At 43.5% G+C, this 14056-nt stretch overlaps 1 protein-coding gene across 5 annotated transcripts; it reads right to left on the reverse strand.

Annotated features, from left to right (window-relative positions):
• Positions 1-662: 662 nt before the first annotated feature.
• On the reverse strand, positions 663-9764 carry SRD5A3 (steroid 5 alpha-reductase 3). 5 transcript variants are annotated; one of them, XM_068942868.1, is made up of 6 exons: positions 9507-9764; positions 4609-4760; positions 3987-4181; positions 2606-2728; positions 1927-2074; positions 663-1381 (listed from the first exon to the last, which is right to left on the reverse strand). In XM_068942868.1, the coding sequence occupies exons 1-6, from the start codon at positions 9719-9721 to the stop codon at positions 1336-1338; spliced, it is 879 nt and encodes a 292-aa protein (XP_068798969.1). In that variant the 5' UTR covers positions 9722-9764; the 3' UTR covers positions 663-1335. The 5 variants fall into 5 exon arrangements, with proteins under 5 accessions (XP_068798969.1, XP_068798967.1, XP_009664474.2 ...); XM_068942866.1 differs by adding an exon at positions 4932-5148 and having other exon boundaries at positions 663-2074; positions 9507-9748; XM_009666179.2 differs by lacking the exon at positions 9507-9764 and adding an exon at positions 4932-5299.
• Positions 9765-14056: the final 4292 nt, after the last annotated feature.

Below are 14056 nucleotides of genomic sequence, written 5' to 3' on the forward strand. Positions count from 1 at the left end.
GGTCCAGAAAGTACACCTATCCTGGGCCAGAAGCGCTGGAAGCTGCAGATTCGAGTGGCCTGAGGGTAGAGAAAGCATGCTGAAGTGTTAAAGCACAACGAGCTGTAACGAAAGAAGGAAAAAACGCTTAGGAATTAAGTAAAGCAAGGACGCGCAGCCCCAATGACAGGCACTGTGCACATCCAGATTTCTAGAAGCGCAAGTACAAGAAACAGTGTTTTTCTGCAGACTTGACAGATTGTGTAACCTGAGAAATGCTGTATATGCTCATGCTTTCCCTGCGGGCAAAGTTAGGAATGTGCTCTTTGAGATGCAGCTGTATTTGTACAGCACTCCCAAGGGGTATCTGCTGCAAGAACTTCTCAACCAAACATCTTGACAGAACCAGTCACACCAATTAACAGTCTAGTAAACAGGACAAAGGATGCTGGTAAAATGTGAGATGCTTTGAAGCAGGCTCAAGGAGCCTCCTGAGGGTCATAAAACAAAAACAACCCCCCCGAAAGATATGGTACCAAGAAAGGGTTATGTTCCACAGTGAGCTAAAGCTATAGCAGTCTTCATAAAAACGGGGTTATGAGAGCTACAAGAGGAACAGCATTTCAAGTAACCGTGTTTTGTAAACACATCTCAAATTTGAAAAACAAACCAAAATGGAAACAGACGGTACCATCGCCTTTTTAATTAGATATTTCATAACACAAGATATAATTCAATATCTGTAAATTCTTCTCATATACAAAAGAACAGTTAAATACATGCATGTAAGTAGAAAACAAGCTGAAACACCAACAGCCATGTGCTGTATCAGGCAAACTGATTATTTACTCCGGTATCATGAGAAGGACCACAACGTTCAGTGGCAAGCACAAAAGACTCCTGTGCTAACTGATATAATCTCCCCAGTAAAGAATTTCTTTACAACACTTAGCAGCTAGTGGTTTCTGTATTTTATTCCTTGGTATTTCAATATATCTGCTCTCGCAGATTATTTAAAAACCAGTGTAGCCATGGTTACTGTCATCATGCATAACTGCCCTCTGTAACACATGAGGGATTCCAATAACCTTAAAAAAGGATGACAGAATTATAACTAAGAATATTATTCTTTTGCAGATCCTTTACTGTTCTCTACTATTCTCTTCCTTCCAGGAAGGGAACCTTCCATAATTTTCCAAGTTCAAGGATAAACAAAAAGTTCCACCAATGAACACTGACTTCTATGCAGAAGAGGTAATGCAGAGGACTGGTCTGTTTATCCGTACTGCTGAGAATGAGTCATTCCTCCATTACAGCGCCCTCCACCTTTTCTGTGCTTGCATTTAAAAACAGCCACTACTTTATAATTATCAACAGGGAGACCCAGAAAGACAGTACGCATCTGAAGTGATCCAAAGGAAAGAGAATAGAAAAAATATGCTTAAATATTAGACAAGACATGAAATACACTAGTTCAAATGATTCTCCTTGATCCTCCTTTCCCTATCCAGATTTCATGTATACATGTTTGGGCTTGCTGTGTAACAGAAGTGTTTTATACTTAAAACACAATTATAAAATAAAAGCTAGTTAGCATCTCTTGAATTTTAAGGTCTTCAGTATCATTAGACCTTTGCTTAGCTTGTATGGTAATGGAGAGACCTTATCTTTCCCTACATGAGTAACACAGATGAGATTAACACATTTTCTCTAATTCTAGCCTAGAAACTCATGGCTTTAATGATAATTTATCCTGGCCTTACTAAATCATCAATCTCTTGTTCCCTTATAGAAATATTTCCCAGTTTGTACTAAAGATATCTAAAATAAATATTCTAGAAAACAAATGGTATATACGCTTTTCGATGCTTTGGGTAGGAGCTAAATTTGTTCTGATAGAACTCGTGACACAATACAGCAGCCAGTGCTTGGTTAAAAAGAACATACATCACTACAAACCACCATGTCACATTGTGAAATCCAAGTGTGATGGCCATAGATATATATACGAGGAGTTCTGCAAAATAATGAGGGCAAGAAACTCTCTCAAACCAGTCTCCAAAAGGTATACTGTGGCTCAGATTTATGACCTTTCCTGCAAGCAAATTGAAAGATAAGTTAGTTGAGAACAGCCCGCATGGCGAACTTTTCTATCTATAATTACACAACAGCATCCTCATTAAAATTATCATCATCATCCACCTCCATCTGATCTGGCAACTTTGCACTTCTTAATAAAGTAAGACACTAGCTTTGGCTGCGCGTGTAAACACAGATGAAGGAAATCTATTTTTAGTTCACATAGAGAAGTGAGTTCTCAACAGAGGAGTGACATAAGCCCTAAGAATTACTACTTGTCTTTGGGATACTGGAAACTAGACCTTTATTTATACAAGTCCTATAAAACTATATATACATGAACACATACACACTCTGGAAAAGAGATTAGAGGACTGAGTGCAAATAGAGTCATTTAACCTACTGAAAGTCTTACAGAGAGCTAAACTTCAGTAACTGAAAAATACAAGTGTTTCAAGGTATTAGATACAGAAGCCTACTGCAACATCCATTTTTTAAGTTGCAAAATTTACCTAAGTAAATGGCTCACAGAAATGAAACACCTTACCCGATTTGTTTTTTCTAAGATTAGCTAGAATCACAAGACATCTGTGTTGGTGAAGAGAGGCCCAAATGTACATCACAAATCCTATGATGTGATACCAGCAGATCTGCACAGAAAGTTCTTCTCCTGAATTAAATATGTTTCATTAATAAAAGGGCCAGGAAATACCCTCCCAAGCATCATCCCAAAACACTGTACATATACGATAAATGTTATTGCCTTAAACTTCTACTAGTGAATATTTAATCCCTGGAAAGATGCTTTCAAATCCTGTGCGACTTAAATGCTTAACTGACAGTTCTTTTCTTTAAGCACTCTATATTAAAAATGTCAAATATTTAGTTCCCAATCCAGTAGTTTGAGGTACACTATGAAATTTAACATACATAATTGATAGTCTAAGACCTCAGTATTCAACACTGTTTATAATATTTATCATAATAAAAAATGCTGTCATGTCGCAGGTCAATATATAACTACACAACTGTTTATCTTGGTCACAGAAAGTGATATGCGTGCATGTGCACGCACACACACACACACAGAGAGAGTGAACCACTTTGGTCTTCAAGAAAACTCTGTATTAAGGATGGGTTCCAATGTACAAGTCAATGTATAACATCTCTGAGAAAAATCAGGAAAGTAGAAAGGAGGTCCAGATTTAAAAAAAGGCTTCATTTACACACACGACATCTGAAGCTTGTTTTAAAAATCACTATAGAATATTAGAGCTGATACAAGATGCTTAGAGGTGGTTAAAAACTTCATGAAAATTACATACTTTGTAAGGACTACCTCAAAAAAAAAAAAATCAATCATGGGAGAAGTGCTACAACCAGTTGAAATGTTTCAGCTCATGGTCTATCTGCGCAGAAGAGAAATACCAGCTCAATTGTGAGATGCAGTGAAATATGTTGGCAGAAAGAAGTCATGACAAAAATGAACCTCCAGTTTGACAACTGGAGTTGCATACTCCATAGTACACTTCAGTGAAAACTGGAGTATTTGAGAAATGGTACCTATTACTTCCCTTCATAAAGCATAAAGCAGAACTATTTCAATGGCAAAATAGATCTGTAAGGATCCTGAAAGTATCTAGAGTGGTATTTTGGTGGTGGGGGAGAATAATAGTGGTGATTAACACAGAATTATATATTGTGTGTGCATTTTTGTCTATATCAGGAGTGCAGGGAAACACGCCTGCGTGATTATATGATATACCAAAATTTAATTAATTTGAACTATGTCAGTAAGTATTTTTATATCTCATCAATTAACACACTTGTCACATAAGCCCTCTACGAAACTGCACAAACCATGTGCTATGATGGCAACAAATGGGAGCAAAAAATGCATCTTGGGTAGTAACTAAGCAGGCACTTACCATTCCTGAAATTGGCAGGCACTTGACATAGCACAGTTAAGCCAACAGCAATGTAGTAACCAAGTCCAAAGCAATACTGCCCGATATGAATGACGCCATTGGAAAACACACTGATACAGAGGCATTCTGCAAGTCTTCGCAAGCTGTGCAGCCAAAGGAGCAGGAGAACCAAGAGCGCAGAGGAGTATTCACTATCTACTTGCAGATAAAAGTAGTGACTTAGGGACAGGTAGGTACAAATCTAACATCAACACTGCTCCGAAAGGGCTAATTTCCCCCTTCTCACAGCAAAACCTTACCCAATTTTTACCTCATATTTACCCGCTGGGAAAAACGTGTACATCTGAGACACTGCTGACCACAGTGACTGAGCAAGACTACTTCTAGAAGGTGCTAATGGCCCTGTCTACTTAAAGCACTGCTGGAAGCTATTATATTCGTAAATTAGAATGATTTCTACCTTGAATAATGACAAAGGGAGTTGGTATTCCAGGAAGGACATTTGGAGCCTAGTTTAGGAGTAGCTGATGAAGTAGCACATGAAGAATACAAATTCAGCAAAGGATGGTGGTACTGCTTTCTAATGTTCGTATGGCTGCTTCATGGTATCTGGAATACTTGCCCATGTCCTCGTTCTGTGAAGCTCTGCCAAGAGCATGGTGCAGGTGCTGAAGCCACGATGAGAGAGATCCTCTTAGGAACTGAGGTTGGATAAGCCAAATCAGCAGAAAGCCATTCCAGAGCACAGAAACAGCATAAAAGTGAGTAAACCACCTGTGGGAGCAAAAAGTGGCCTCATTAATTTACCGCTCTCATCATTCCTTAGTTGGGAACGTAGCTACAGGACATTCTTGTCCGACGGGGAGCAGAATCCCTTTTGACCCATGCATCAATGAGTAGAGAAATAGGCACTCCAGTTGTACCAAGTAAAAACAACTGTAACACCTTCTTCTGTGAGGGTGACAGAGCATTGGAACAGGTTGCCCAGAGAGGTAGTGGAGTCTCCTTCCCTGGAGATATTCAAAACCCGTCTGGATGTGATCCTGGGCAATGTGCTCTAGATGACCCCTGCTTGAGCAGGGCAGTTGGACTAGATGATCTCCAGAGGTGCCTTCCAACCTAAACGATTCTGTGATTCTGTGATTCCCCAGTGAAATGCTACCTGGAACAACAAACAGCATACTCTGACTTAGCTTACTTTACTAAAAGGAGCTGCACTAAAGAGGAAAAAGTAGTAACCACACATAACAAAGGTAATACCTAATGCTTACAAATAAGCTTTTTCTTTGCAATTCACACATTGAAATAATTTTTATGGGCATTTCCACGCTATTGCATTTAGCAGCATTCCCACTTTCTTCAGTTCTAGTGGATGTATTCCATGACGTATTTAAAGTTCACGAATGACAAATGCTGACGGTAAAAGTAACCCAGACATACTCAAGTCGTATGCTGAAATATCTCACCCCTTTCGAGATTCAAGATTGGCAAGAATCAGACAGAAAACAGGACAGTTCATCAATATTTCTTGATGATTACGAGGGCAAGACCAGGTGCTTTTTTGTTTTGAAGAAAAAGAACTCCCAGCCCCATTATGCACCTATAAAAGTACATTATGCATCATGAAAATAAAAAATACTATGATCAAGATAGGTAACTGGATGGAATTAAATTGCCTATAATAACCAGCTCAGACCAGGTGATATAATACTTCCCTTTGCTCTCAAAAAGAAAATCTCTGTGACTAGGAACAAGAATCAGGACCTCTAGCAACACCTGCAAAGAGATGAATATGTACCGTGGGAAAATGCTCAGAGCCTTCTCTTGACAATAAAACTTCAGCAGCGCAAAACTAGGATACAACTGTATAGTCAAAGACGACTGTTTCTGTAGAACATGCCTGCTTGCAAAAGCCTGTACAGTTTGTATTTGTCATAGAAAACTTTTATTTTGGGGGAGTGTAAGGAGGAAGAGGATAACACCCTTAATTAGTGGAACAAAACAAAGCAACCAAAAAAAACCCAGTCGCCTCCCAGAGTAGCTCAGGTCCCTCTCAGCAGCAACACAGAGGCCAAGCCAGAAACACAGAAGCTAGCAAGCTTCCTTGAACACACTAAAACTACGTGACCTGTAACAGTTGCTAGCCCCGTCAGGTGGGTAACGTCTTCTTAGTTCCCTCTCCTAATGAGCAAGCAGGGACTGCAAGGTTTGCTCTGCTGATTTGCAAAAGTTAACCCTCCATCATTTCCCTACGTAAAAGACAAATAGAATTTGTATATTGATAAAACCACATCTCCACTTCCAAGTTTGAAGTTTCCTGCTGTCCTGTACTTGGTAGGCTTCCATCTCATCACTTGCCAGGAAAGTTTTCCCAAGTGCCTTGCTTTTTGTTACCATCGAACAAACTCTGCCAGCTAAGCCGAAAAGCACCCTGCAAGCTTTTAACAATCACCAGTACACGGGGGATGTATCTGACACAGAGAGCAATCCAGCACTACAGTAAGCGCCTGTGTTATCCCTCAAGGAGAAGAACGTTCAGTATTTGCCAAACCAACTTGAAATGAATCACAACATTAGACAAGATGGAATGGCAAGCTGAAAACAAGTCTAGGCTAGTGAAAATACAATGCTTGTTTGGAAAAAAAGATACAGAGAAATGGAAATAGAAAATGCCTCAACAACTACCTTCAGGATGTTCTGTATTCTCTCAGCAGGCAGCACTGACTACTGTAGCAGCAGAATCATTTTGCAGACGCCGAGTTCTCAAGACCAATTCACTATAAAAGATATGTTCTCCAGAAACTATCTTCCCTAAGAAGGGGTGGTAGGAAACTTCTGTTGGAGAAAGGTCGATTCAAATGAGAACCTGTCTCAAGAACGTGGTATTTGCAATGTATTGCAATTAACGACAAAGCTTTTACAAACCCTTCTTTTCACTGAGGATATCAGAGAGCTTAAAGGGATCCCTGGAAATTTCCTGTTACCACAAGCTTGATAACCAAGATGCCACATTATAACCTTTTCTTGAATAATATGCTGTGTTACATAATTTAACATGTGGTTTGAAAGCTACACATGTCAAACGTTAGTGCCAAGGCAGGAATATGGCTTACTGTTATCTTTAGGGGCCAGATCATTAAACTGGGGATGATCACATTTTTAGGGTTAAGTAGTATCCCAGATCTTCATAGCAATTTGGTTGTTTCAGTGACTATTTTACAAGAGATGTATTCGGATAACCCAACATTTGTTTTGCCTTATCAGAGACTGTTCATGCAGGGTCCAGCTAGTTATACTAGCTTTCTGTTATTAACATCCTATGCTGCATTAAAAAAAAAAAAAAACCCTTAGAGGAAGATGATGAAGATGGAAAATGGATTTAAGAAAGTAAACCCATAGTATTTTTGTATAGTAGGAGTTATACTCAGGAGTCCTCCTTCTCAGCTCCCTGATCTAATCTTGCAGGAAGGTTTGTTTTACAGATACTGGGCAGGACTGGGGTTTAAGAGATTAGGCTTTTATTCCAACTTTGGGGATACAGACTCTGTAAGACTGACGTTTCTTTGTTCCTCAGTTCCCCATCTGTAAAAACAGAATAACACTTTGTCAAAAAATTGAGGCTAATTCTATAAAAATACTCAAGTTCCTTAGATGCCATTTGAAAATGGAAAAAGATAGAGAGTAAGTACATAATACTTCAGAATCATTCATTTTGTCCTGGAGATTACAAGTCTCATTTGAAACAGCATTTTATACATCTTTCAGCTCAAAGTACTTTCGAAGAAACTGCATATTAATACAATATGCTCCTTTTAACAGCCAGCTTGTCAACAAGTTCTGCTATACAGTGAAGGATTTTGAGAATGTTACAGAAAAACACTGTGTATCATGGGAACCAAACACTTAACCATATTGTCATTTCAGTGGGTAGCTTCCCAGTAGGTCTGAAAAGGACACAAATAAATTTGTGTTTCTAATAATACACTGAGTATTAATAATCTATTTTGTGTATGCGGTTTATTTTCTACATTTTATGCTGTTCAAATCATTAAAACAGTTTCCCCCCGCTACTGTAGCATAAGAACACTACTTCCCTACCATGAGCACTTAATAAATATTCAAGAAGTAATACTCCAGCCGTATAGGCTATTTCAACTCTTCTTCAGATACAGAAACCATAGCACTCAGTTGGCTCACACAGAGTCACACAGCATGCCGGTCTGTATCCCTAAGTCGGTGCTCTGTTTCTCCTGCACAAGCACAAAGCTCCAGTGTTTTGGTTGGTTACACCACTTAAGGTTAGTTTAACTCTCCTTTTAATGTGATGTGTAACCAACCAATTAAATGGTGTGCTTTTCATATGAAACATTTCAATACTAAAACAGCATTATTAATAATTCTGAAGATAATTGCAAGAGTCCATCTTACCAATTATATGCAGGCATTTAATTTTGACTTGCTCCATTAAAGCTGTGCGACTTTCATTGCAACCAAATAACACACCATTAGGTTTGCAGTTTTGGACTTCTTTTTTTTTTTGGCTTAAAAGATAGCATGTACAAGAGAAACAAAAAGACACCGAATCTGAACTTATAATGTAAGAAGATACCTTCTTCTCTTGTTTTTTTCCCTAAGGCAAGAAATCCCTGGTTTGCCTGAGGATGCACATTCACTAGCTCTCATACCTCAAAAGGACTGAAAACTGGGGAAGAAAGTGATTCACCTGTCTGCTTAATGGAACAGTTAGCTGAACGAAAACACCTGCTCCGTTTTTCTAACCATCAACAGACACTGTTTTTCAACTTTGATACCCCCGCTTTTCCTTCAGCAAGTGCAGTGAAAGGTTATGCTTGATACTATGTATCTCTATTTTAAGGTAAAAACCGAACTGATTTTTTTGCCCCCCCAACCCCTGCCAACCAAAGCCTGTGTATACACCATACAGCAGTCAGACAACACAGTCAGACCACCCCCCCACCCCGAAGTCCTTTACAATTGATTTCCCGTCAAATAATTAAATCAGACACTTAAAAATGACTGAATACTGCTGGTGAAGCAGGGCCACTCCAGAGGAGATTGACATCTTAACATGAGGTAAGTCTTGAGGCCAAAAAAATAACGCAGAATAAAAACGATTAGTTTGTCCCACACTTTTTTTTTTTGGGGGGGGGGGGAAGGGAGGAGGAGCAGGGAGCCGGCACAGCCCGCCGGCAGGACGGGGGCGGGCAGGCAGGAGGCGCCCTGCGCCGCCGGGCCTCGGCTCGCAGCTGCGCCCTGCCCGCGGCCCCAGACCTGCGTCCCTCAGTGCCGCACAGAGAAGCGGCCCTTTCTTGCGGGCGAGGTTCATCAGGAATAACGTAGCAGCGCGCTAGTAGCAGCGACAGCACCGCGCCGGCCGCAGCGGAGAAGGCGCTCGCGCGCGCGCGCGCTTTCGAACCCGGCGGCGTTTAACGGCCGCCGCTCGGCCGTTAAACGGCCGCCCCGCGCGGCCCTCAGGGGGCGGCCGCCGCCTCCCGTCACCTTTTGGGTACATCGAAGAGCCGGAGCCAGGCCGGGCGCTGCTCGCAGCCGCTCTTGGTCTTTCCGTAGCGGATGAGATCCTGGAAGAGGATGTTGCTGCCGCCGCCGCCAGGCCGCCGCGCCTGGGCCTGCTGCTGCTGCCGCTGCTCCACCAGCAGCGCCGCCAGGAAAGCGGCGGCCAGCAGGGCCCACGGGGCTGCCAGCACTGCCGGCATCGCCCCGGCCCCGGCCCGGGCCGCCTGCGCCGCGCAGCCGCCCCGCCCCGCCCCGCGGAGGGCGCCGGGGCCGGGCCGGGCCGGGCCGGGCCCTCCTAACGCCAGCGACCGTCGCTTCTCTGGGCCTCACGCACGCGTGCAGCGGTCGAGGCGGTGGCTCCTTCCCCTGTAGAAAAAAAGGCCCGACAAAAACAGTACTAAAATCACCCCGCGGGATCCCCGCCGGGGGCAGCCGCGCACCTGATACCTTCCAGCTGAAGCGTGTTACATGGAGCTGGCCGCTGCCCCTTCGTAGCACAGGGGCATCTTCTGCGCAGGCCAGCAAAACCTCTCCGCTCAGCGCCCGGTGGCTGAAAATCCCCAGGAAATCTAAAAATCACACTCATTTTGCTTTTTCCTTACTATGTGTTACAGCTAACACCTAAAATAGCTTGGGGGAAAAAGTCTGGTTTTGGAGTGGCATTTTGTGCATTTTTCTGCACAGTCATTTTCACTGTTTCCATTGTATCTCATTATTGAGATTCAGTTGCAATAATAAGTTATTTTGACTGCTCTAGGCACCATGACACATTTAAAAATGCTAGTGAACAAATGAATCCATTAGTTACATGGTGCTCACCTTAGGTAACCCAGAAGTAATATCATTACAGCAGCTATGTAATCTTACAAACTCCTGTTAAAATGGATCATCCTCATCACCTACTAACCCATTAACTGTCTCCTGTTATGCTATGTCTGTGTTGGATTCAGGGTTTTATTCTAATTATTAATACTGACGTCGTCATTACAAGAAAGAAAAGGTATTATTTGCAGTATGTCTTGAAAATGAAGTCAAATTGCTTGACATCAAAGGGAAACAGTTCGCTTTGACCCTCTGTGAAAAATGTCCTGCCCAAGTCCCTCTTTTACACACATAATGATCCAACTCAAGCCTTCTCTTTGTAAGTGAAACTAAAATACTATTTTGGAGATGTTCAGATGTTGGTTTATCTGACCAACTGAGCAGACAGTAAAGGGTATATCAAACTTTTCATTGTATATATGAAAAAAGTAATGACTTGTGGTGTGGGCATAGTTATACTAGTACTTACTAATGATTTAGAACAAAATATTTTTTTTCCTGACAGAATTCCTGACAGAATTCTCAGGAAAAAATAGTGAAACTATTTTTCAAAGTTTTTAAATACAGAGCAACCTTAAATTTATTAGCCTTCAGTGATCACAGAATCACAGAATGGTTGAGGTTGGAAGGGACCTCTGCAGATCATCTAGTCCAACCGCCTGTCCAAACAGCTTTTGAATATCTCCAAGGAAAAAGACTCCACAACCTTTCTGGGAAACCTCTGCCAGTCCTCTGTCACCTTCACAGTAAAGACATTTTTCTTCATGTTCAGATGGAATTTCCTGTGTTTCAGTTTGTGCCTGTTGCCTCTCATTCTGTCACTGGGCACCAGTGAGAAGAGCGTGGCTCCACCCTCTTGACACCTCTCCTTATCAGTACATATTGATCAGATTCCCCCCTCAGTCTTCTCTTCTCCAGGCTGAACAGGCCCAGCTCTTGCAGTCTTTCTTCATAGAAGAGGTGCTCTAGTCTCTTAATCATCTTGGTAGCCCTCCGCTGAACTCTCTCCAGGAGTGCCCTGTCTCCCTTGTACTGGGGAGCCCAGAACTGGACACAGTACTCCAGGTGAGGCCTCCCCAGGGCTGAGGAGAGGAGGAGGGTCACCTCCCTCCACCTGCTGGCAACACTCTGCCTAATGCACCCCAGGAGACCATTGGCCTTCTTGGCCACAAGGGCACACTGCTGGCTCATGTTTAACTTGTTGTCCACCAGCGCTCCCAGATCCTCCTCTGCAGAGCTGCTTTCCAGCAGGTCAGCCCCCAGCCTGTCCTGATGCATGGGGTTATTCCTCCCTAGATGCAGGACCCTGCACTTGCCCTTGTTGAACTTCATGAGGTTCCTCTCCGCCCATCTCTCCAGCCTGTCCAGGTCCCTCTGAATGGCAGCACAGCCCTCTGGGGTATCAGTCACTCCCCCCAGTTTAGTATCATCAGCAAACTTGCTGAGGGTGCACTCTGTGCCTTCCTCCAGGTCATTGATGAATATATTGAACAAGACTGGACCCAGGACTGACCCCTGGGGGACAACGGTAGCTGCGGGCCTCCAACTAGACTGCACCACTGATCACAGCCCTCTGAGCTCTGCCATTCAGCCAGTTCTCAATCCACCTCTCTGTCTAACCCATCTAACTCATCTAACCCACACTTCCTGAGATTACCTATGAGAATGTGATGGGAGACAGTGTCAAAAACCTTACTGAAGTCAAGGGAGACAACATCCGCTGCTCTCCCCTCATCTACCCATTCTATCATAGAAGGCTATCAGATTGGTCAAGCATGATTTCCCTTTGGTGAATCCATGCTGACTACTCCCGATCACCTTCTTGTCCTCCACATGCTTAGTGATGACCTCCAGGATTAGCTGCTCCATCACCTTTCCAGGGATGGAGGTGAGGCTGACGGGCCTGCAGTTTCCTGGCTCCTCCTTCTTGCCCTTTTTGAAGACTGCAGTGACACTGGCTTTCTTCCAGGCCTCAGGCACCTCTCCAGGACCATTCAGAGATGATGGAGAGTGACCTAGCAGTGACGTCCACCAGCTCCCTCAGCACTCGTGGGTGCGTCCCGTCAGGGCCCATGGACTTCTGGGTGTCAAGTTTGCTTGAATGATCTCTAACCGGATCCTCCTTGACCAAGGGAAAGTCTTCCTTCTCCAGACTTTCTCCCTGGTCTCCAGGGTCTGGAATTCCTGAGGGCTGGCCTTAGTAGTAAAGACTGAAGCAAAGAACACATTCAGTATCTCTGCCTTCTCTGAATCCTTCATAAAATATTTCAAACCTTCATAAAATCAGTAGATTAAGAGAATAAAGTAATGTCAATTACCTTATATAATGTCAGTCAGCTCATTAAAATTAAAGTCTGAAGTGCACATAGTTTTTTGACTTAGAGTGGAACTTTATTGATGCAGTTGTACTTTCACAGTGCTTGGTGTGGGTACATTTATAGTAGTATCTGTAAAGGTATCCTTTTCCCTTATGGGATTGAATTATGTCATTATAAGCAGTATAACTGTATCCCAACCAGATGGCGTATACAAATTCAGCTATACCAATCCCATATTCATTCCCATCCGCCATTCACCACGAGCTCAGAGGGTTGTGGTGAATGGCGCAGAGTCAAGTTGGAGGCCTGTGGCTAGTGGTGTCCCCCAGGGGTCAGTCCTGGGTCCAGTCTTGTTCAATATATTCATCAATGACCTGGAGGAAGGCACAGAGTGCACCCTCAGCAAGTTTGCTGATGATACTAAACTGGGGGGAGTGACTGATACCCCAGAGGGCTGTGCTGCCATTCAGAGGGACCTGGACAGGCTGGAGAGGTGGGCGGAGAGGAACCTCATGAAGTTCAACAAGGGCAAGTGCAGGGTCCTGCATCTAGGGAGGAATAACCCCATGCATCAGGACAGGCTGGGGGCTGACCTGCTGGAAAGCAGCTCTGCAGAGGAGGATCTGGGAGTGCTGGTGGACAAGTTAAACATGAGCCAGCAGTGTGCCCTTGTGGCCAAGAAGGCCAATGGTCTCCTGGGGTGCATTAGGCAGAGTGTTGCCAGCAGGTGGAGGGAGGTGACCCTCCTCCTCTCCTCAGCCCTGGGGAGGCCTCACCTGGAGTACTGTGTCCAGTTCTGGGCTCCCCAGTACAAGGGAGACAGGGCACTCCTGGAGAGAGTTCAGCGGAGGGCTACCAAGATGATTAAGAGACTAGAGCACCTCTTCTATGAAGAAAGACTGCAAGAGCTGGGCCTGTTCAGCCTGGAGAAGAGAAGATTGAGAGGGGATCTCATCAACGTGTACAAGTATCTGAAGGGAGGGTGTCAAGAGAGTGGGGCCAGACTCTTCTCCGTGGTGCCCAGTGACAGGACAAGAGGCAATGGGCAGAAGCTGAACCACAGGAAGTTCCGTCTGAACCTGAGAAAAAACTTCTTCACTGTGAGGGTGACAGAGCATTGGAACAGGTTGCCCAGAGAGGTGGTGGAGTCTCCTTCGCTGGAGATATTCAGAACCCGTCTGGATGTGATCCTGGGCAATATGCTCTAGGTGACCCTGCTTGAACAGGGAGGTTGGACTAGATGATCTCCAGAGGTCCCTTCCAACCTAAACGATTCTGTGATTCTGTGATATTGTATCTTTTTTTATGTAGATAAGGCTTGACAGAAAGATTTAAAATTTTACGAATGTACTTTGCTAAATTGAGGCATAAATCCTGCCTAAATGATTCCAATGA

The sequence above is a fragment of the Struthio camelus genome, chromosome 4 (genome assembly GCF_040807025.1).
Source record: "Struthio camelus isolate bStrCam1 chromosome 4, bStrCam1.hap1, whole genome shotgun sequence".
NCBI classification, from domain to species: domain Eukaryota; kingdom Metazoa; phylum Chordata; class Aves; order Struthioniformes; family Struthionidae; genus Struthio; species Struthio camelus.